Source organism: Chrysochloris asiatica, unplaced genomic scaffold (assembly GCF_000296735.1).
Source record: "Chrysochloris asiatica unplaced genomic scaffold, ChrAsi1.0 scaffold00065, whole genome shotgun sequence".
Lineage (NCBI taxonomy): Eukaryota > Metazoa > Chordata > Mammalia > Afrosoricida > Chrysochloridae > Chrysochloris > Chrysochloris asiatica.
In genome coordinates this window covers 11,736,318-11,759,161 of record NW_006408583.1, presented here as the reverse complement: position 1 = coordinate 11,759,161, position 22,844 = coordinate 11,736,318, and the positions used below count along the sequence as shown (strand labels likewise).

General features: G+C 38.0%; 1 protein-coding gene across 1 annotated transcript in view; it reads left to right on the top strand.

Moving 5' to 3' along the window:
- Nucleotides 1-22,844, top strand: part of CCDC171 (coiled-coil domain containing 171) — a 399,920-nt gene that overhangs the window by 265,274 nt on the left and 111,802 nt on the right. Inside the window, exon 23 of the mRNA XM_006864480.1 lies at nt 5,004-5,135. Coding sequence (XP_006864542.1) covers nt 5,004-5,135 — 132 coding nt within the window. The remainder of the gene's footprint in view (nt 1-5,003; nt 5,136-22,844) is intronic.

The window sequence follows — 22,844 nt, the reverse complement described above, 5'->3', positions numbered from 1 at the left end:
ACAAGGAAATGCCAGAGGTTTCAACTAGATTCAGATGAGAATGTGGAACAAGGGATATCACTGCTGACTTCAGATAGGAGTTGGCTGAGAGCAGAGAATACAAGAAAGATGCTTACCTGGGCTTTATTGACTATGGAAAGGTTTTCAACTGTGTGGATCATGACAAGCTATGGAACATCGTGAAGAATGGGCATTTCACAACACTTAATTGTGCTCATGAGGCTGTACAAAGACCAAGAGACAGTTGCTCACACAGAACAAGGGGGAACCAAATGGTTTAAAACCATGAACTATGTGTGCAAGTGTTGTATTCTTTCACCTTACTTATTCAGTCTGTATGCTGAGGACAGAATATGAGAAGCTGGATTATATGAAGAAGAACATGGCATCAGGATTAACGGAAGAAGCATTAAGAACCTGTGATATGCAAATGATACACCCTTGCTTGCTGAAAATGAAAAGGACTTAAAATACTTACTGGTGAAGATTCAGGACTACAGCCTTCAGTATGTGTTACACCTCAATGTAAAGAAAGCAAAAATCATCACCACTGGATCACAAATAATGTCTTGATAAATGAAGAAAAGATTGACGTCATTAAAGACTTCCTTTTGCTTGGATCCACTCAACACTCATGGAAGCAGCAGTCAAGTAATCAAATGACGTATTGCATTAGGCAAATTTGCTGCACATGACCTCTTTAAAATGTTCAAGAGCAAAGATGTCACTTTGAGGACTAAGGGGCACCTGGTTCAAGCCATGGTATTTTCAATAGCCTCATATGCACATGAAAGTTGGACAGTGTATAAGGAAGACCATAGAAGAATTGATGCGGTTAAATTATGATGTTGGAGGAGATTATTAAAAGTACCATGGACTGCCAGAAGAACAAACAAATCTGTGGTTGGAAGAAGTACAACCAGAATGCTCCTTAGAAGCCAGGATGGCTAGACTTGGTCTCTTATACTTCGGACATATTATCAAAAGGGTCTAACCCCTGGAAAAGGACGTCAATTTGGAGGGTCAGTGAACATGAGGAAGAGATGGCATGGGACAGTGGCAGCAGCAGTGGACTCAAGCACGGTGATTGTGAAGACGGAGCAGGGTCGGCAGTGTTTCCTTCTACAGCTGCTAGGAGTCAGACATATTTATTAGAAAGGTTTACTTTCTGAAAACATATAATAAGAAAGGGAGAATATAAAGTGGTATTTCTCAAAGAAAATTTTGGAAGGTAATAATGTAGATTTTTTTTCTTTATTCTTTTTAAAAACATTATGAAATAGTACAGTTTTATTAAATGCTCTAAAAATGTATCAGGAGTGCTAGGGCTCTGTCAGATAAGTCTGGATTGTGAGCTACAAAGTTGGCTGTTCGAACCCACCAGCTGCTTCATGGAAAAAAGATGAAGCTTTCTGCTTCTGTAAAGATTTACAGCCTTATAGAAACCCTACACAGGGTTGCTGTGAGTTGGAACTGGCTTGACAGCACTTAACAACAACAACAACAATGTAAAAATGTATACAATTTAGAAGTTTTGTGAAAAATAAATTATATGTTAAAAATGAACTGTTAACCCCTTTAGAAAAATATGTATTTTTATTGCTTATATCTATAAATGAATCAGAATGTAAAGCAATAGAATATTAATTTGCTGATGAATAATGAGTGCTGTAAATAGAATTAAAGGTTAACTTTTGAAATTAATTTGAAAATCTAAATGATAATTTATCAATAAACATATTACTGATGATTGTTTTAATCATAAATCACAGTTTATGTATTTTATGTATTTTAAAGGTGAGTCTATTTCGTATTTGAGGAAGAAGAAAAATTATACTGCTCTAATATTGTGAATTCACAAGTCTTTTGACAGCAAAGATATTTGCTCTTGGTCCTTATTCTTCAAAAGAACCATTTTGTATTCCACGGGTAGTATTTCCTAAAGCAGTCCTGCATTCTCACTCCTGATTTTAGTGACTTTCGTCTCACCCTGTTTGTTTGGCTTTTCTTATGAACAAATTCCATGCATTCAGGGCCCAGTTTTCTTTCTTACTGCACTTCCATGTTGAATTGCCCCGTTGGTTCTGGTTTACACCCTAAATCCATTCTTGCCTTCTGCATTCTTTCTAACTGGCTTCCTCCCTCTTTTCACCTCTTTTTTTCTTTTTTGCTCTTTGCCATCTTTCCTATCTGTTCCTTTGCTGCACCATGATACCTTTGCTTCTCTGTTTTACTTTCTTTCAATATAATGCTTTTGTTTCTTTATTGCCTTAGAAGAAAAGAATTCTTACCCAATCCATTTTTAAGATTTAAGTCCTTCCCTCACCCCCCAAAAAACAACCAAACTTTCCCTCTGAATAGTTTGAGTACATTTAGCACCTACTTTCAAGGCTTTAGTTTAATTTAAAAGTGTAGACATTTGCAGTAGTGCTTCTTGAACCTATCCTGGGGCAGTCTCATGTTGACACTGTCAACAGATAATTTGTAACAAAATGAAAGTATTAACACATATGCATAGTTTGCAAATAATGCTGCAGTTATGATGTTCATTGTTAAGGGACAGCAAAAACAGCTGCATTTTCAATTGTTTTTGGTCTTTATCTAAAAAAATGATTTCATAACATAAGTTTAATAATGTTATAGTGAAAATGTTAATTTGATAATAAATCCAAGTTTTCATTGTGAAATGCCTCAGCTTGATATTGTTTATAGAGTTTATTTCCAGCATATAAAATGTTGTTCACTGTATATCCAGGCTCACAGATGAAGTACGGTGCCTGGCTTTACTCAGGTTTAAGGACCTCCAGTCTTTGAGCTGGGTTGTGGATTATACCTACATTGCTTATAGTGTGTCCTCCCCCCTCACCTCCCGCCCCCCGCCTGTATTAGCAATCTGCTTTTGTACTTTGACATCCAGGATTTCCCTAGTGAATTTTGTCACAGAAAAAAGAGAATCATCAATATCGCAGTTAAACTTGACTTTCAAAGCTAATAGTATCTCATTTGGGGGCTCAAATTTAATAAATTTTCTTTGATTCTGGGTGAGTTTTTAAACATCAAACAATGAATTGGCCAGGGTGCAGTAAAATATTTAGATCTATTGACTTTGGTTCAGAAGGGTAGAAGGCAAAACACTAGTGGTTTGATGTTGATAAATTCTCAGTACCTTAATCCACATTAATGTTTTCTTTTATCTGTGTGCACACCAGTGACAAAAAAAAAAAAAAAAAAAAGGTAAGAGAAGGCATCAAACATATAAAATATAAAACCTAAAACAAATATACTTGTAAAATATGTTTTATCTTGTTATGTTAAGTAAGTTTAATAGCATTCCCATCCTGATTGAAGACTCTGGTGAATGTTTGTTATGGATAAACATATATTATGAATTGTGACTGCACTGTGCGTGTAGTACTCACACTATTATAAAAATTGCATTACAGTGTATGCTTTTGCAGCCATCCGTATTGACAGAAATTCTTATGATTACCTTGGGAAATATAATAATTTTTATGCTCATAGATTAGCATGAACAATTAAAGACATCATGTGTGTGTGTGTGTGTGTGTGTGTTTGCTGGTTAAAGGAGCATTGTAGGTTTGTGGAATGTGTATATTTCTATACAATTTGTTCATATTACCAAGAAGCAATTCTAGGATGTGTACAGTTCATATGCGGTTCATTCACATACCAGAAGCAATTCTAGGACATGTACATTTCATATAGAGTTTATTCATATATGAGAAGTAATTCTAACAGCCTTAAAGGCTTGTCCAAGTAAAAGAAAAATGAAGGCTGAGTTTTCTATGATATATTATTGCCAATTTATATTTGAAATTGCTCATAGATATAAACACATTTATTTATGCAGTTGATATTATTGCTATTATTCTCCTAGTTTTCACCTTTCTAACTCAAAAAACTCTTTGTATCCTGTGTCTTTGAGATAGTTGCATAATATTTATTAAGTAAATATGTACTATCAAAGCTAAATTATTAAAATCTATTCAAGCATAAGGAAAGTAGGGCATATGCCTATATATGATAATCCTATCATTAAATCATATAATGAAAAATTACAGCTTACTGATCTGAAATGCAAATGTAATTGGAATTTTAAGGCTTTTACTAAGTTTGGAAGTTGAAAACCGAAACACATGCCTCTGAGCCTTTCTTCGCTGAAGTTATACTCTACAGGAAGTGTTTCCTCATCTTTCCAGAAGGTGGCAGTGTAATACCAACTGCAGGTGATTCTGTAACAGACTTGCAAATCTGTATTTTCTCTTGCTTCTGTGCTGTGTTTGTATTGTTACCTTTCAGAATACTTAAATATAGCATAAATACTACTGATTTCATCTCAGTGTTGTCTTATTTAGAAGTTGTGTGACTAGTTGGTTTATATGTATTTTAATCATGAAGACAGACTTGAGTTAAAATTTTTTTAGCATTTTTAAGAAGAGGCAAAAAGGCAAACAAACCTCTTATATTTCAAAAGTGCCCTTTTGTGTTGAGTATATTTGTTTTTTATTCCGGGTCCCATATCACTGAAGTTTTCTTTTCAAAGACTAATACTTCATCAAATATCTACCAGTTAATACCAGTTAAATTCAGTATTATCAAGAAAATTATTTATAATAACTTGGGGACTGTGGTTTGTTATCAATTTAGTAAATAATTGTTCCTCCTTTCCTTTTGATTTTGAGGATGGAACTCTGAAAAAAAAAAAAAAAGACTTAGAAACCTCTTGATCAGAAGTGCGTGCGTGACTCTTCTTCTCCTCCCTCCTGGCAAGCAGGAGGATGCTTTTTCTTCTTAACATTCTCCCCCAGCACTCTGAATTAGAGATTTATTTGCAACGAAAAATCAATTAGTCCTAAATTTATTCATGGATTTCAGGTCCAGCGATCAATGCAAGTCCACTCAGTGGGCTCAAGGGGACCCAGTTCATCCCAGTTAATGTGTCTGAAGGGGAATTACCATTGATGCTGTTTTTTTCCCTTTAGGTCAGAGATCAAATCTCACTGTCACGGACTGCGGCAAGTAGGAATGACTTCGCCCTACAGCTTCCCAAACTGCACCTGGAGACCTTTGCAATGGAGGGGCTCAAGGGCGGGCCAGAGGTGGTAGCGTGCCAGGTTAGAGTCTAAATCACATTGTTTGCTACTGAGATGGGCAGAAAAATAAAATACACTAACTGGAGAGATACAAACCTCAAAATCTTGTGAATAACAACTTAAAGGAGATGCAAATACATGTGTCTTCCTTTTTCTTCTATTATGTAACAGTATGCTTCACAAATAATTGTGGTTCCCCTGCCCCCCAATTTAAAACCTAGAAGTAGCCAATTAAATAACCCAGAAAAGTATTTTCACAAGGGAAAAACCAAGGTTTTTTTTACCTAAGTCAGTATTAAACAAACATAATTTTTTATCAGCAGAGAACAGGAAGAGTCTAGACAGTTATCTCCACAAGCTAGTCTCAATTTGTTGTTCTTGTTGCTTTAAAATAAATCACCATTGATAAAATTATCAGAAGAAATACCTAGAACTTAAAAATATGAATCCGACGTATGCCCAACAATAGTTATGTGTGATAATTTAATTTCAACAAGACGGAGCCTAACTGTCCTTGGTATTGGAGGATATTTTACCCTTTCATGCTTAGTTTAAATGAATATTGTTATGTGTTCACACTGGTATACTGCATTGATAAAGCTCAAAACCCCAAATCGTAAAGCTCCAAATAACTTCTAAGCAGATTTAGTAAAGGAATTTCTTTTGAGGAGCATTTTTATTTTCAGATACCACAGTTACCTTTGTATTCTCTGCCACTGTTTTAGCATTGTGATAATTTTTTTTCCTTAGGGTTGAATTATTTTTTAATTGGGTAAAACAAACTACTTAATTGGGTAAAAAAGCGTATGCTTTCTTCTCCTCTTGATGCCCATATCTTTATTAGAATTATACATTAATATTATACAAGTTATGTTTTTAGGTGCCATCGAGTCAGTTCTGACTCAGTAATTCTGTATAGGGCTTCTGAGAAGCAGCTGGTTTGAAGTCTGGCTTTGCACTTCAAACCGACTTTACAGTCCAGTGTTTCATCCTACAGTGCCACATTTGTTGTTGTTGTTAAGTGCTGTCGAGTTGATTCCGTCCCATAGTGAGAGCTTGAACCATCAACCTTGCAGTTCAGACAGCTTTGCAGTCTGACGCATTAGCCCACAGCACCACACCAGGACTCCATTGTTGTTGTTGTGATGTGCCGTGGAGTCGGTTCTGACTCATAGTGACCCTGTGCAGGGTTTCTGAGGCTGTAAATCTTTACGGGAGCAGAACGTCTCATCTTTCTCCCACGGAACAGCTGATAGTTTCTAACTGCTGACCCTGAGGTTAGCAGCCCGATTCGTAACCACTACGCTACCAGAGCTCCTTCCAGGACTCCATAGGGAGCCTGATATTCCAAAAGATACTATCAATGTGCCTGTACTTTTTCAGTGTATTTAAAAGGGAAACATTCCTTAAAACTCATTTCGTTTCATATTTTGAGATTTAAAATAAAGTTTAGTTTTCATTTCTCAGTTTATGATTATGTCAAAGTTTTGTCTTGTACAGAATTAATGTCAGTCCCAGCAGGGCTATGTTAATATTTTTTACATATGCTATATTGTTGTTGTTAAGTGCCATCTAGTCAGTTCTGACAAATAGTGACCTTGTATAGGGTTTCCAAGAAGCGGCCTATCGAGTTTGAACCACAGATCTTGCCGTTCAAACCATCCTTGCAGTCCAGTGCATTATCTGACAGTGCCACACCAGGACTCCATATACACCATGTTGTTGTTGTTGTTTTTGTTGTTAGGTGCCATCCAGTTGGTACTGACTCATAGCGACCTTATGCACAGGAGAATGAAACACTGCCCAATCCTGGGCCAACCTCACTACTGTTGCCACGCTTGAGTTCATCGATGCTGCCACTTTGTCAGTCCATCTCGTTGGGGGTCTTCCTCTTTTTCTCTGACCCTCCACCTTACCAAACATGATATCCTTCTCCAGAGACTGGCCCCTCCTGACAATATGTATGAAGTATGAGAGATGGAGTTTGGCCATCCTGGCCTCCAAGGAGCATTCTGGCTTCACTTATTCCAAAATGGATCTATTGGTTCTTTTGGCAGCCCATGGCACTTCAATGTTCTCCTCCAACACCATAACTCAAAAGCATCAGTTCTTCCACAGTCTTCCTTATTCACTGTCCAGCTTTCACTTGCCTGTGAGGTTATTGAAAATACCATGGCGTGGGTCAGGCATACCTTAGTCCTCAAGCTGATCTTTTTGCTCTTCAACATTTAAAAAGGTCTTGTGCAGCAGATTTACCTAATGTGATACGTCGTTTGATTTCTTGACTGCTGCTTCCATGAGTGTTGATAGTTGATCCAAGAAGAATGAAGTCCTTGACAACTTCAATCTTTTCTCCGTTGATAAGAATGTTGTTGTTTACTGGTCCAGTGGTGAGGATTTTTGTTTTCTTGACATTGAGATGTAATCCATATCGAAGGCTGTGCTCTTTGATCTTCATCAGTAAATGTTTTAAGTCCTCTTCACTTTCAGCAAGCAAGGTTATATCATCTGCATATCGCAGGTTGTTAATGAGTCTTCCTCCAATCCTGATGCCACATTTTTCTTCATAGAACCCAGCTTCTTGGATTATTTGCTCAGCATACAGGTTGAATAAGTATGGTGAAAGAATACAACCCTGTCGCACACCTTTCTTAGTTTTAAACCATTCAGTGTTCCCATGTTCTGTTTGAACAACTGCCTCTTGGTCCATGTACAGACTCCTCATAAGCACAATAAAGGGTTCCGGAATACTCATACTTTGCAATGTTGTCCATAGCTTGTCATGATGCACACAATCGAAAGCCTTTGCATAGTCAATGAAGCACAGGTAAACATCTTTCTGATATTCTCTGCTTTCAGCCAAGAGCCATCGGACATCAGCAATGATATCCCTCGTTCCACAGCCTCTTCTGAATCTGGCTTGAACCTCAGGAAGCTCTCTGTCAATATATGCTTGCATCCATTTCTGTATTACCTTTAGTAAAACTTTACTCACATGGGATATCAAGGAGATTGTCTGATGATTTCCGCTTTCCATTGGGTCACCTTTCTTTGGAATGGGCACAAATATGGATCTCTTCTAATCAGTCAGCCAGATAGTTGTCTTCCAAATTTCTTGGCAGAGATGAGTGAGTATCTCCTGTGCTGCCTCACTTTCTTGAAAGATTTCAATTTTGATTCCATCAATTCCTGGTGCCTTGTTCTTTGCCAGTCATTGGCTGTTGATCATATGCTACCTATTGAAACGGTTGAACATGTACCATTTCCTTTTGGTACAGTGACTGTGTGTATTCCTTCCATCTTCTTTTGATGCTTTCTGCATCATTCAGTAATTTTCCCAGAGAATCTTTCAATAACGACAGTCAAGGCTTGAATTTTTTCATATACACCATAGTCTCATTTAACTTATTAACACAAAAATTAAGATCTTACAATTAAAAAATACCCTTTGCTTCTTTTATTAGGTTGTTGTTAAGTGCCATCGAGTCGATTCCAACCCGTAGCGACCCTGTATAGGGTTTCTAAGGAGCAGCTGGTGAGCTTGAACCACTGACCTTGCAGTTCACACGGCTTTGCAGTCTGGCGCATTAACCCATTGCACCACAACAGGACTCCTTTATTAGATTTCCTACCAGTATATCTGGAGTCCTGCTGTGGCACTGTGGGTTAATGTGCTGGACTACATTGTCAGTTTGACCTGCAAGGTTGGCAGTTCAAGCTCACCAGCCGCTCCTTGGAAACCCTATACAGGGTCGCTATGAGTTGGAACCGATTCAACGGCACATAACAACAACAACAGCCAGTATCTCTAAAAAAATATATGTAAAATTAGGAATACAATATACTTTAGTTATAGGCCAAAGTACTGAACTATCATTTTAGTAAAGGAAATGTGGGCTGCAGTAGCTTGTTGTCATGGCTCATAAGGAGTCCTGGTGTGGTGCTGTAGGATTAGCACTGGACTGTTAACTGTAAGGTCAGCAGTTCAAACTCACCAGCCACTGCTTGAAGACCCTGTCCAGACTTTCACTGAGTTAGTACTGACTCAGTGGCACTTAACAATAACAACAACACGGTGGCTGTGTGTTTATTTTTACTTTGTGGAATGGTTCTAAATTTAGAAACTTTTCCTCCATATTTGTCTATTTGACTCCTTGCTTTTCAGTCCATTTTCAAAGGCTTTCATAATTTTGATCAAGATCAGCTTCATTTGGCTGCTTCTTTCCTGTTCCTTGTCACTTGAAGTGCAGTGAGGCCTCCCTCCAGAGAACCCTTCCTTTCCCCCCCTCCCAGGACTTCCGATGCTTCTTTGCTGGAGTGGAAGTGCCTATGGTGTGGGTAGTACGATGCTGCCTGTGGATTCATCTCCCACTTAGTAGGACATCAGACTTGACTAGAACACTGGAGAGAAATAAAACGCACCCAGAGTAGAGCAGTTAGCTTCAGAGCAAAAAGGCCACTGTAGTGTGACTCCAGAGGACTTTGTGATTAAACAACAACAACAAAATGTACCCATCTTTATAACGATGATGCTTCTTACTCATGATCTTATACTTGGAATTGTGATTTTTGAATTGTGAGTAGGGGAACCAGTATTGTGGTCCATGTCTGCCTTCTGCAGACCACGACGTACTGGTTTTGTTTTACAAAGAGAAAAATGTTAAAGGTAGAGTCCAGCTATAGAATTCCCTTTTGTTTGTGTGGACAGAACGGAGAGTGGAGACAAAACAGTGTTAACCAGGCAGGTTACTTCACTGGTGTGTCTCAACCTCTCCACCTGCAAAATGGAGATAATCAGAGGTCCCAATTCACCGTGCTAGGTGATGGTGAGTTAATACTTCGACAGGGTTGGAATAGTGACGGGGACATTGCAAACACTAATGTTAGCACACAAGCTGCATGAAGCCAGGGACTTGGTTTTGGTGCAGAAGAGGCACTTAGGATACGTGCGTGAATGAATGCTCCATTATACACTGGTCAGGTGGCTCAGGAAGCTGCCTTTGCCCGAGTTCTGCAGGTGTTTTTTCACTTGTGAGCTTGTTGTTGTTAAGTGCCATAGGGTCGATTCCCACTCTCAGTGACCCTGTAGAGGGTTTCTGAGGAGCTGCTGGTGGGTATGAATCACCGAACTTGCGGTCCACACCAGGACTCCACTTGTAAGCTTATTGCATTTAAGAACAACCCCCTTCCCCCTGAGTCACCTCATAAAATGCTGTAAAGTCTAGTGAAAATAGCCACACCTCTGGAAATATAACATATTTTGTAAATATATGTTTATAGACACTTAATTAGAGCAGCTTCAATGTGAAACCCCTTATTTAGAAACATTTTAAACAACAAAGCCTTCTCCATAAATACAGTAACCCTTTAATCACCTCTAGCCCACCATGTCATCACATAGCACTTACTTGCTATGGTTTTTAGTTCTGTTACACACATGATTTTTGAATACCATGGTTTTGCTTTGTTTTGTTTTTACATTTAATACTTATTTTGTAGAAAATTTTTTGGAGCAATTTTGTTGTATTAAGGTGCTTCAAAGAGTCTGTTGAAAAATTGAATGAAAGGGTAATGGAATTTTTCCACGAACTTTTTTTTAGCCCCTTGGACTGCGAACCCTAAAGTTTGTAGTTCGAAAGCCCACCGGCCACTCCATGGGAGAAAGATAAGACTTTCTGCTCCTGCAAACAAACCCTATTCAGGATTGCTATAAGTTGGAACCAACTTGATGACAGTTAACAACAAGTATAGCTAAATCATAAAGAGCATATTGATGGGAATTGTTTTGGGGGGGGGGGGATAGAAAGATGAAATGAATTATAAGTATACCTAAACTGTCAAGAAGTAAAAATATCAAGAAGTCCCTCATTGTTGTTAAGTGCTGTTGAGTTGGTTCCAACTCATATAGACTCTGTATACGGTTTCTGAGGACTGACTGGTGGGTTTGAACTGCTGACCTGAGGTTAGCAGTCCAGTGCTTATCCTACAGCGCCACTCCAGGACTCCATCAAGAAGCCTGATTGGTACATTATGCTTGTCTTCTCTGTTATATTACTGCTATGGCAGTCTTCTAATTGCTTTACAAGAAATGTTTACATTTTGACATGTTTAGAAATTAAAGAGTTGTTGGAAAAGGCAATTTCCCTGGAAAGTATGCATCATGTAGATTTTTTTTCTTTTCCAAGTTATCTATGTAAGTGAATTTCAGAAAGCAAATGAAGTCTTGAAACATAAAAATCCATCACATTGGATCTTGTTAAGCATGTCAAATATAGTTTTTTAAATAAAAAGTATATGATATAGTTAATTAAGAATTTAAAAAATTCTGGCTCATTATCAGACATAAATGGTAATATTAAAACAGCAGAACAGTATATACAAATGTTTAATACTGTAGATATTTAAACATTTAATAATGTTTAAAAATTATAAATTGTTATAACAACAACAAAAATTTAAAAAGTTGTACATGATCATGGCAATAAAAAGTCAGATTCTTAAGAAAAGTAGTTGTTGTTGTTGTTAAATGCTGTAGAGTCAATTCTGACTTGTAGCAACCCTGTGTAGGGTTTCTGAGGAGTGGCTGGTGAGTTTAAAACAAGCGCTGACCTTGAGGTTCAAATCGACCTTGTGGTCGGCTGCTTATCTTATAGCACCTTACCAGCACCACAAACATCATTGTAATTCTGCCATCAGAGATAACTGATGTAAAAACTTGGGTGTGCATTCTTTTAGTCATAAATGTAAACACACATGCATATGCAATTTATGTGTAATATCTATATGCTTTTAAACAATCACAGGGCCATCCCATCTTCTAAGTATTTCTGTCACCAAATAACACCATGGATGCCTTTCTTGTCAGTAAATGTGAGGGGGCTTCAAAAAGTTTATGAAAGAATTCCATTATCTTTTAAATCCATTTTCCATGAACTTTTGAAGGCCCTTGTACACATTTATATAATTACTTTTCATCACTGCATTGTATTCCACTACTTGCATCTACCACAATATAGTTCATCCGTTTTCTATTGATGGGTATTTGAGCCACGTCCAATTGCTTGGTTACTATGAATGTGGTGGCAGTGAATATCCTTGCACACAAATATGTACATAATTCTCCTTTTTCTCTAGAGTGAATTAGTGTACTTGCTGCATCAAAGTAATGTTTTTGAAACATCTTTCCCAGTTGCCCCTGGAAAGACCATTCCTGTTTACTCTTAAATGACTTGTGTTTGTTCTTTAATCTCCTTTAGAAGATGTGGCTCTGTACTTTCAGATGATGAAAGAAAGCTATCTCCTCCTTCTATAACTTCTATAACTTTGGTCTCCATTGTGTCCTTATTTTGCGCAAGTGCTCACAGTTCCCATCTAAGAGATACTCTGCAGTGAAGTGAAGAGTAGAAATTTTCTAACAGCTGTTTGTCTCAGACATTCTTTTTCATTTTTTTCTTGGTCCCTGGCTGTGTTTTGAATGTTTGAGATTAAAAGTCTGATCTTTTTGGTAAATAGGATACTTTCAGTAACAAGATATCAAGAATATCTGGCATTACCTGAAATTGTTTCTATATTTAAGTCCGAACTTGAGGATGAATATAAGAATTAGTGAGATTTTGTTTTTGTTTTTTCTTACTGATACTAGGAAGACATGTTATTCCATGGCACAATATTGGCATAGAAAATATGTTTTGGTAATTAGAATTTAAGAATTCTGTTTTGAAGGTTTGCTTATGCACAAGTAGAAATCAAGCTTTTTCAAAGTTTCCAGGTAATAGAGCTGGAATCAGTGCTGTGGAGCAACATTTCACAAGAAATAAAATCTTAATGTGCACAAAACAATGAATATTTTGAGGGTATAATACAAACTAGGCTGGTAGTAGTTCTCTTAGGTTGAATTCAGCAGCAGTAGGACTAGTTTTCATCGAGTTCTGCCTTGTCCTCAGCCTGTATCTTCTCGTAGATTCTCATGACTGGGAAGAATTTGTCTGTTAGCTCTCAGTCTCAGCCCAGCACATTCATCATTATAGAGCAGTGTCCATATTATCACACAAGTCCGCCCTTCATCCTTCCTTGTCTTCCGGTGTCTAATGTTTGATTTGTCCTTTTTTTGGTGATGGTGGAAGCAGAAGAGTGAATGTATCACTCAGATATTCAGGACACAGCCTTGAGTTACATGACCAAGTATGTTTCGTATTTAAATTTTTGATCCAGATATTTTACCAGTTGCTACATGCACCATTCATTTGTTTCTTATTCTCTAGATTTTATTTTTTAAAATTCACTGTAGAAAAAGATTTTTCTTCATATCCATTGTTAAAATAGTCATGGATATTAATGAGAGCTAACATTTGCAAGACATATCTGTTAAAGCTAAGAATTCAAATAGTCTTTGCGATATTTAGTAGATGTGACATCTTTACATCTCTACTCATGGGTTGTAGTTGAGACCTGTGCTAAGTTTCTCTTTGCTTGTTGGAACTTTCATCTCTTTTTGCTTTTTAAAGAGGATGGGATGGCATGCAAACATCTGTATCATGCTACAGTTTTGAGGAATCTAAAAAAAAAAAAGAAAAGCCCTATACCTTACTCAGCTGAAAATATTAATGAATTCCTTTCTGTGGAAATGATGTGGTATCAGTAATGTGAACTGACATTAAGTAAAATCTGATATGAATTATTTAAAAACTATGCATGATTTATAAAGCCCTTTTTCCAGTTTTGTATTTATTTATCATTTCTTACTTTGTTTATTACAAAGAAGGACAGTTGGGAAGAAAGTAAAATCAAAGCAGAGTGAGTATCACAGAAGGTTGAAGAGGTTATACAGTTGTCTGGAAATTGAAATCTTTTGTCCTGTAGACACGTGTCACAAGGGGATCAGGACTTCTTACTATCTTATCCATTTGTTGTCTTTTTCTAATGGAAATGGCATTGTCCTTTTTAATGAAAGATGGATCTTGATGATCATCCTTGTAGTGCTGAAAATGCCACTGGAATTCTATTCTAGAGTTGCTGTTTTCTATGAACTCTTGGCCTTCCACTTTGCATGTCACTTTCCTCATCTGGAAAATGGAGATGATAGCATCTGTCATCTGAAGAACACACTCAGCAGCTTTCAAACTAAAGGAAGTGAAGAAAATGGGCAAAATATTGAAAGATGCAGGGAGCATCAAAAGAAAATGAAACGAATACACAATCACTGTCCCAGAAAAGAATTGATGATGTTCAACCATTTCAGGAGGTTAAATATATATGATCAAGAACTGATGGTAATGGAGGAAAAAAATTCTAAGCTTCACTGAAGGCATTGGAGAAAAACAAGACTTCAGAAATTGAGAGAATGTCAATTGAGATGTTTCAACAAATGGATATGGCATTGGAAGTGCTCACTCATCCATGCCAAGAAATCTAGAGACAGCTACCAGAACAACCAAGCAGAAGAGCTCCATATACAGGCTGACTTCAAACAAGGGTGAGCCAATAGAATGTGGAAATTATAAAGTAATATCATTAATATTACATGCAGGTAAGATTTTGCTGAAGATAATTAAAAAGCGGGTACAGGAGTACATCAATGGGGCACTGCCAGAAATTTAAACCAGATTCAGAAGAGGCTATGGGATGAGGGATATCATTACTAATGTCAGATGAATTTTTACTGAATGCTAAGAATACTAGCAAGATTTTTTACCTGTGCTTTCTTTGATTATGTAAAGATGTTCGACTGTGTGGATCATAACAGTTTACGTACAGTTAACGTTGGGGAAAATGGATATTCCAGAACACTTAATTGTGCTCATGTGAAACCCGTACAATAGACTAAGAGGCAGTTGTTCAAACAGAATAAGGGAACACTGCATATTTTAAAATTAGGAAAAGTGTATCAGGGTTGTATTCTTTCACCATATTTATTCAATCTGTATGCTGAACAAATAATCCAAGAAACTGTACTATATGAAGAAGAATGTGGCATCAAGATTGGAGAAAGAGTCATTAAAAACCTGCACTATGCAGATAACACAATTTTGCTTGCTGAAAGTGAAGAGGACTTGAAACACTTACTGATGAATTTTTTTTATTGTTATTATTGTTAAGTGCTGTTGAGTCAGTTTGGACTCATAGCAACCCTGTAAAGGATTTCTGAGGAGTGGCTGGTGAGTTTGAACCCCTGGCCTTGTGGTTAGAAGTCCAGTGCTTATCCTACAGTGCCACCCAGACTCCCAGTATAGATTCCACCTTAACATATACAGCAAATAAATTTTTCACAGTTGGACCATTAAGCAAAATCATGATAAATAGAGAAATTGTTAATGTATCAATACTTTCACTTTAATTGGATCCACAATCAATACCCATGGAAGCAGCAGTTAAGAAATCAAAAGACATATTATATCAGGCATTTCTGCTGCAAAAGACCTCTTTAAACTGTGAAAAGCTAAGATGTCACTTTGAGGATGAAGGTGCATCTGATCCAAGTCTTTGCATTTTCAATTACATCATATGCATGTGAAAGCTGGTGAGTGAATAAAGAAGACCTGAGAAGAATTGATGCATTTGAATTATAGTGCTGGCCTAGGAGACTGACTATACCACAGGCTGTCAGAAGAACAAGCAAATCTGTCTTGGAAGAAGTACAGTCAGAATGCTCGTTGGAAGGAAGTGAGGATGCTGAACCTTTGGAAATGTTATTAGGAAAGACCAGTGTCTGGAGAAGGACATAGTGCTGGCTAAAGTAGAATGCCAGCGAAAAAGGGCCCTCAACGAGATGGATCGGCATGGGCTGTACCAATGGACTCCAGCTCTACAACTACTGTGAGGACGGTGCACAATGAGGCAGTGTTTTCTTCTGTTGTACATTGAGTCGCTATGAGTCAGAACTGACGTGACTGGACCTGACAACTATATCCATTCTACTGTGTACTGGGCAGGTATGAAAGCACTAAGGGATAATTAAGTCACCGCTAACACAGTAGTTAACCATTCGGCTGCAAACAGAAAGGTGGTTTGAACCCACAACTGCTCCATGGGAGAAAGACATAACTGCATGTATGGAGAGTCAGCGTTCATAAAGATGATAGCTGTGGAAACCCTTAACAGTTTGACTCTGTCCTAGGGGTTCACTGTGAGTCAGAACAACAATAGATACCTACAGAAAGATTTCCCCTTATATTTAGTATGTAAATTTCCTTGACCAGATCAAAATATTTCCTTGTAAACTTGCCTCATTTTCAATTTCAGGTTGTGATTTTTGCCCTTATAAAAGACAAGCTAAATATTCGAAAGTAGTGTGTCTCTCCTTCTTCCTAGTCTGTCTTCATCTGGAAGCTCTGCTGAAACCTGCCCACCACGGGTAACCATGTTGGTATTTAAAGTACCCATGGCATAGCCCCCAGCGAAGTGGATTGGCATAGTGGCAGCAGCAATGGCTTCAAACATAGCAACGATTGTGAGGTTAGCCCAGGACTGGGCAGTGTTCCGTTCCTGCATAGGGTCTATGCATAGGGTCGCTATGAGTCAGTACCGATTCGATGGCATCCAACAATAACAACAACAACAACAAAGACAAGCAAGTAAGTCAGATTATAGGAAGCTGGCAATCTCAAATCTATGCAATTTTCTGTATGTCACTGACTTCTAGAAACATCATGTTGATCAAAATCAGAATTGCTTTTTAAAAACGTACTTTTTAAAAGAGATAAAATACTTCTGTTTGCTGGGGAAAGAGCCAAGCAATGTGTGTTGGAGCCAGCCTATGTGGAGAATTGGAATGCTGGGAACCAGGTCCTCGTCAGTCATTTAAACACATGGGCAAGTCATTCAACAACACTGAGCCCCATTTCCTCAGCTTTAAATGGGGTCCCAAAGCCTGCCTTGTTCTCACTCATAGAATTGTGGAAGGTCAGATGCCATCCCGTGCGTATGAGAGTTCTTTTTACATGAAATTGGAAGAATTTTTGATGAAATTGGAAGGATTTTGACTGCTGGCCTGTTCGATGCAAGTTTCTTTTTTGCAGTAATGCATGTATAATCAAAAGAATACAATGATGAACAACCTTAGTGTTTCATTGTTGTTAAGCGTCATGGAGTCAGTTCCGATGCATAGCAACCCTGCACAGGATTTCCGAGGCTGTAAATCTTTACGGGAGCAGAAAGCCTCATCTTTCTCCCGCAGAGCAGCTGTTAGTTTTGAACTGCTGACCTTGAGATTCACAGCCCAATTCGTAACCACTATGCTACCAGAGCTCCTTTCTTTACTGTTCACTATAAAGCCATACTAACAAGATTAGACCAAAGATCCAAGGGCTGAGGATTTTCGACTACATTTAACAACAACAACAATTTATAAATAGGAGCCCTTGTAGTTTAGTGTGTTAAGCGTTGGCCTGCTGACCACAAGGTTGGCAGTTCCAGTTTACCAGCACCTACCTCTACTTCTGTTTGAGTGACTGTTATATAAAGTAATTCCAGCTTTCTCCTTGCTTCCTTTTATCCCCTTTATTCCACAACTTAAGACTTTTGGCCTCCAAATCCTAACTCTGTGAAATGGCAAGAAGGTTTGTCTGTTTGTGAAATATCTGAGATCAAATTAGTTTAACAAAACAAAACTTTTGAAAGGACAGGATATTTTGTTGTTAAAACTTTCAGTTCAAACAAAGTAGCCTTAAATAGAAAAGCTGGTAGGAACACGGTTTCTCTGCCATTAGTGATAAAGAGGCAAAAACTAAATCCAAATGACCTTTTTCATCTTTTTTTTTTTTCATTTTTGAAGGCTATTTTAAAATATAAGAAAAACCCTACTAGATAATACCTCTTAATGCTTATTATTGAGGGACTAAAGGCTGTGAGCACTTGAACTTTCAAGTGTTACAACCAGAATTGCTATTCATTTTAGTTACTTGGACAAAAATCAGTGTTTGATGGACTGCCTAGGTGAAGACCTGGAAAAGGAGGGTTATCTGCAAATTGCGTGAGTTTATTATGGCTTAGTGATTTGCTGATTGATTTCATTTGCTGTCAGTTAAGACTCTCTTAATGTCAGTTTTCTTTGCATAATGTCTTGAAATAAAGACTGATGAAGTTCTTCAGATTGATGCCGCTTATATAAACTGACCCTGATTTGCCCTATTCTGCATGACAATTTAAGTGACAGCAGTTGCAGGGAAATACAGCAATGAATATGCAACTTAAGGATTAAGGGGAACGCAGTAAATCATTCAGTAGGTATAAAAGATAATTTCTTGTAATAATCCCAAACAGCCACTATTACTCTGAAGCACGCGCGCGCACACACACACGCACACACACACATATATATTGTTAAATTAAAGAAGAGAACTAAAAGGGACTCTAAATCTTTTCAAATGATAGTACATCTTCCTCCTCCCCACTTATTTCAACTTGGAGTTGTCAGAATCACAGTTTAAAAATTATTTTATTTGAGTGCTGTATATTAAGTAACCAATGAAATGTAAGGCAAGTAATTTTGAAGCTTTTAGAAAATACATTTTCGTTTCAGAGTTGTATAGTAATAATAGTAGCCCCCCCCTCTTCAATGGCCAGAAGTCTCACTGTATTGACTAAAAAGAGGCATAACTTTTTTGGAATGACTAATTTTAGAAGTAACTCACTGAAGGAAACATGAAATATTAATATCTTATTTTTTCTCTGAGTGAAGTCTTTTTAACTCATACCCGGCAAATAGCTTTTCTCTGTGGAATGTATGGCATGGCTTTGGGTTGTGGGGCAATCTTTTGTCTAGAGTGTATTTATGATGCTTATCCATCAGCGTGAATCTGGCCTGCTATAACTTCATTAGGACTCAAAGGAGAACATAGAAAACAGTGCCAAGATAGAAACAGGGCTTGGGCTCCGTGTCTGGGTGTGTGTGGGGTGTTTAGCGGTTAACACTGAAGAAATCTGAAGCTGTCAGTGGTCTATTTGTAAATGACCTGGCTGGCTATGTGTCGTCCAGTCATTTCCAGCACATAACAACGCTGTATAGGCTTTCCAAGGCTGTCAATTTTTAGGGGAGCAGAAGGCTTCATCTTTCTTCCTCAGAGTACCTGGTAGATTTAAACTGCGGACCTTGTGGTGAGCAGTCCTACCATAAAGCCACCACATTATCAGGGGTCCTGTTTGTAGATTGTTGTTGTTGTTAAGTGCCATTGATTCAGTTCCGACTCAGAGATCCTGTCTAGAGTTTCTGAGGCTGAAAATCTTTATGGCAGCAGAAAACCTCATTTTTCTCCCTTTGAGTGCCTGGTAGACTCGAACAGCCACCCTTGTGATCAGCATTCCAAAGCGTAACCCACTACCCTATAAGGGCTCCTATTTGGAAATAGGCCTAGAAAAATCCTCAGATCTTAGATCTTTGGTCTCATCTTATAAATGACAATCTCATAAAATAATTTCCTCACGAAATTTCAAATGTAAAAGAAAATATATCATGTTTGTAATCATTCTAAAGTTCAGAAGGGATGTGTGATTTAATTTATGTTTCACTTTCTACATTTATTAAGCTATGTCTTAGGATAAAATAGGAATTTTTTTTTATGAAACAACTCAGGTCTTAAAGCCCTCAGCAGATAGTAATGATGATGATGATGATTGAGATGATGTGTATGAAGAAAGCTTGAGGAACGTCATGATTCCTGAGCCAGAGATTCTCTGCAGCTCCTGGAAATGCCATGTGAACTGCAAATTTTAAATTACTGTATATTAAGAGGTTGTTGTTGTTATTAATTAAGTGCCGTCGAGTTGATTCTGACCCATAGTGACCCTGTGTAGGGTTTTCAAGGAGCGGCTGGTGAGCTTGAACCACCGACCTTGCAGTTCAAACGACTTAGCAGTCTGATGCATTATCCCACAGCGCCACACCAGGACTATTTTTTCACCTTTTTATTGTGGGAAAAACTGTATATATATATGTAAGTATGCACACAGATGCACACACAAGGGACTTCAAAAAAATTCATTAAAAAATTATATTATCTTTTAATTCCATCTTTCCATGAACTTTACAAAAGTTCATATGGAGGGGTGGCTCCATAGGATAAGCACTGGACTGTGAACCACAAGCTCGGCAGTTTGAGCCCACTAGCTGCTCCATGGGAGAAAGATGAGACTTTCTGCTCCTGTAAAAATTTAAAATCTCAGTGACCATATACAGGGTCGTTATGGGTCGGAACCAACTCGATGGCACGTAACAGCAACAGCATATATCTCTCTCTATATATATATTATATATACACACATGGACTCCTGGTGTGGCACTGTACGGTAAACATTGGACTGAGAACCACAAGGTGGATGGTTTAAACCCACCTTGGAAACCTGTACAGCGTCAATATGAGTTGGAAGTGACTTGATGTCACCACCACCACCACACACACACACACACACACACACACACACACACACACACATATATATATAGTATGAAATCCTGGCCAGGTGCTATAGGATAAGCATTGGACAACTAACCACAAGGTCTGTAGTTCAAACCCACTAGCTGCTCCTTAGAAACCCTATACAGTTGGTTGCTATGAGTTGGAAACAACAACACATAACAGCAACAAGACACACACACACACGATTTACCCATACCAATTCAACAATTTCTATGTCTAATTAAGTGAAATTAATTATGTTCATCATGTTGTGTAATCGTCACCATTAACCGTTTCTAAATTTTTCCACCACTCTGAAGAGAAACTCAGTGTCCCAGAAGTCCAGACTTCCCTCTTTCCCTCCCTCTCACCGCTGGTAAGTCCTAGTCAGTTTTATTGTCCATGTTGTTGTTGTTGTTAAGTGCCAACGAGTCAGTTGTAACCCGTAGTTACCCAGTATAGGATTTCTAATGAGCGGCTGGTGACCTTGAACCGCTGACCTCAGAAAACCAACTTTGTTCAAACCAACTTTGCAGTCCAGCACATTAACCCATTGTTGTTGTTGTTGTTGAATGCCATCGAGTCGATTCTGACCCATAGCGACCCTGCATAGGGTTTCCAAGGAGCAGCTGGTGAGTTTGAACTGCTGAGCTTGCAGTTCAAACAGCTTTGCAGTCTGGCGCATCAACCCACAGCGCCACACCAGTAGCATGTGTTTATTTCATGTAAGTGCAATTCTAAGTATTTGTCCTTTTTTGACTGACTTTACTCAGCTTAGTATTTTCAAGGTTTATCCATGTTGCGGCATGTAATGAGACTGTATTTCTTTTTGTGGCTGAATAATATTTCATTGTATGGTATACAACCCATTTTGTTTATTCACTTATTTGTTGATAGGTTCCACTTTTTGGTCTTCGTGAATAATGCTGTAATGAACATCGGTGCACAAAAAGGCTCTGTTTGCATCTCTGCTTTCAGTTGGGTATGCACCTAGCATGGGAATTTCTGGATCATATGGTAGTTCGATTAAACTTTTTGAGGGACTGAAATAATTTCTTGTTAGCACTGAATGACATGTACAGCTGTGATTATAAAGGTACCTGTGATAAGAGTAAATGGAGGAATCATGAAAAAGACTTGGCTTGTTTAAGTTTTGTTTGTAATATTCTCTACTCAGTGGCCCCTGAGTGTCAAAAGCTGTGACTAAGAGACAAATAATTTGAGATATAACCTTATGTAAAGAATCTGTTAGTGCAGAAGTCTCCCCTTTACTATTGCCAATATAAAGGCTTACTTAGATTATATTCGGAGCATTTGAAAGAGAAGATAGTTGTATCCACTTAATTTCTCTGATCAGAAACTCACACCAGTCTATATAACTACTTGAACATAAAGCCTAATGGTGCTGTAGCATCAGCACTGGACTCCAATCCACAAGATCAGCAGTTCAAAACCACCATAAGCTCCTTGGAAACCATATACAGGGTTATTAGGAGTTGAAATCAACTCAAAGGTACTTAACAACAACAATAACATCATGAGAGTTTTAAAAATATTTTACATGTCAAACTGATAATATAAACTTTAGAACTTCTGAAAAATCAGTCTCAGACACATGAGGTTATTTATAGGTATAATAGACATGTGTAGACATCAGTTTTATCAGAAGTGTAGTACATACTTTAATGTTTATTACCAGCATTTCATTACACCACACACATTTTTGTATTTTGTAGGCACCAAGCCAAAACCCAAGTCCTACAAGGTCCTTACATGGTTAATTCGTTTATTTTCAAAGGAAAAGGAAAAATGAAAAAGAAGCTGTTTTGAGAAATTGTTTTTTTAGATAGCTTTCTTTAGAATGAATATTCTTTCTTGTAACAAAGCAGCACTGGCGTTCTTAAAGCTCCAAGGACTAACCGATATAGGCTAATAAAATCCCTTCAAATTTAGAAGACAGCAGTGGAGTCTAAGCAAGTCGTCAGCATGTTTTGGAACCTATTTACTAGCTCCCCATCCTCTGCTGTCTTCCTTTCCTTGTTCCCTCAGCCCCAGTGTTTCAGAGGAGCTGTGGAGGCGAAAAGCGAAAAGCATTTTGAGGGCACAGTAGCATATTCCCTCAGCTTCTGACTGAAGGGCTGACGAGGTGGGCTCAGGGACTGCTCCCCTGCCTTAGACCAGGCTCATTTCCAGGTGGAAAGACTCATGGAAACAGCAGTCAAGAGATCAGATGACGTATTGCATTAGGCAAATCTGCTGCACAAGACCTTTTTAAAGTATTGAAGAGCAAAGATGTCAGCTTGAGGACTAAGGTGCGCCTGACCCAAGCCATGGTATTTTC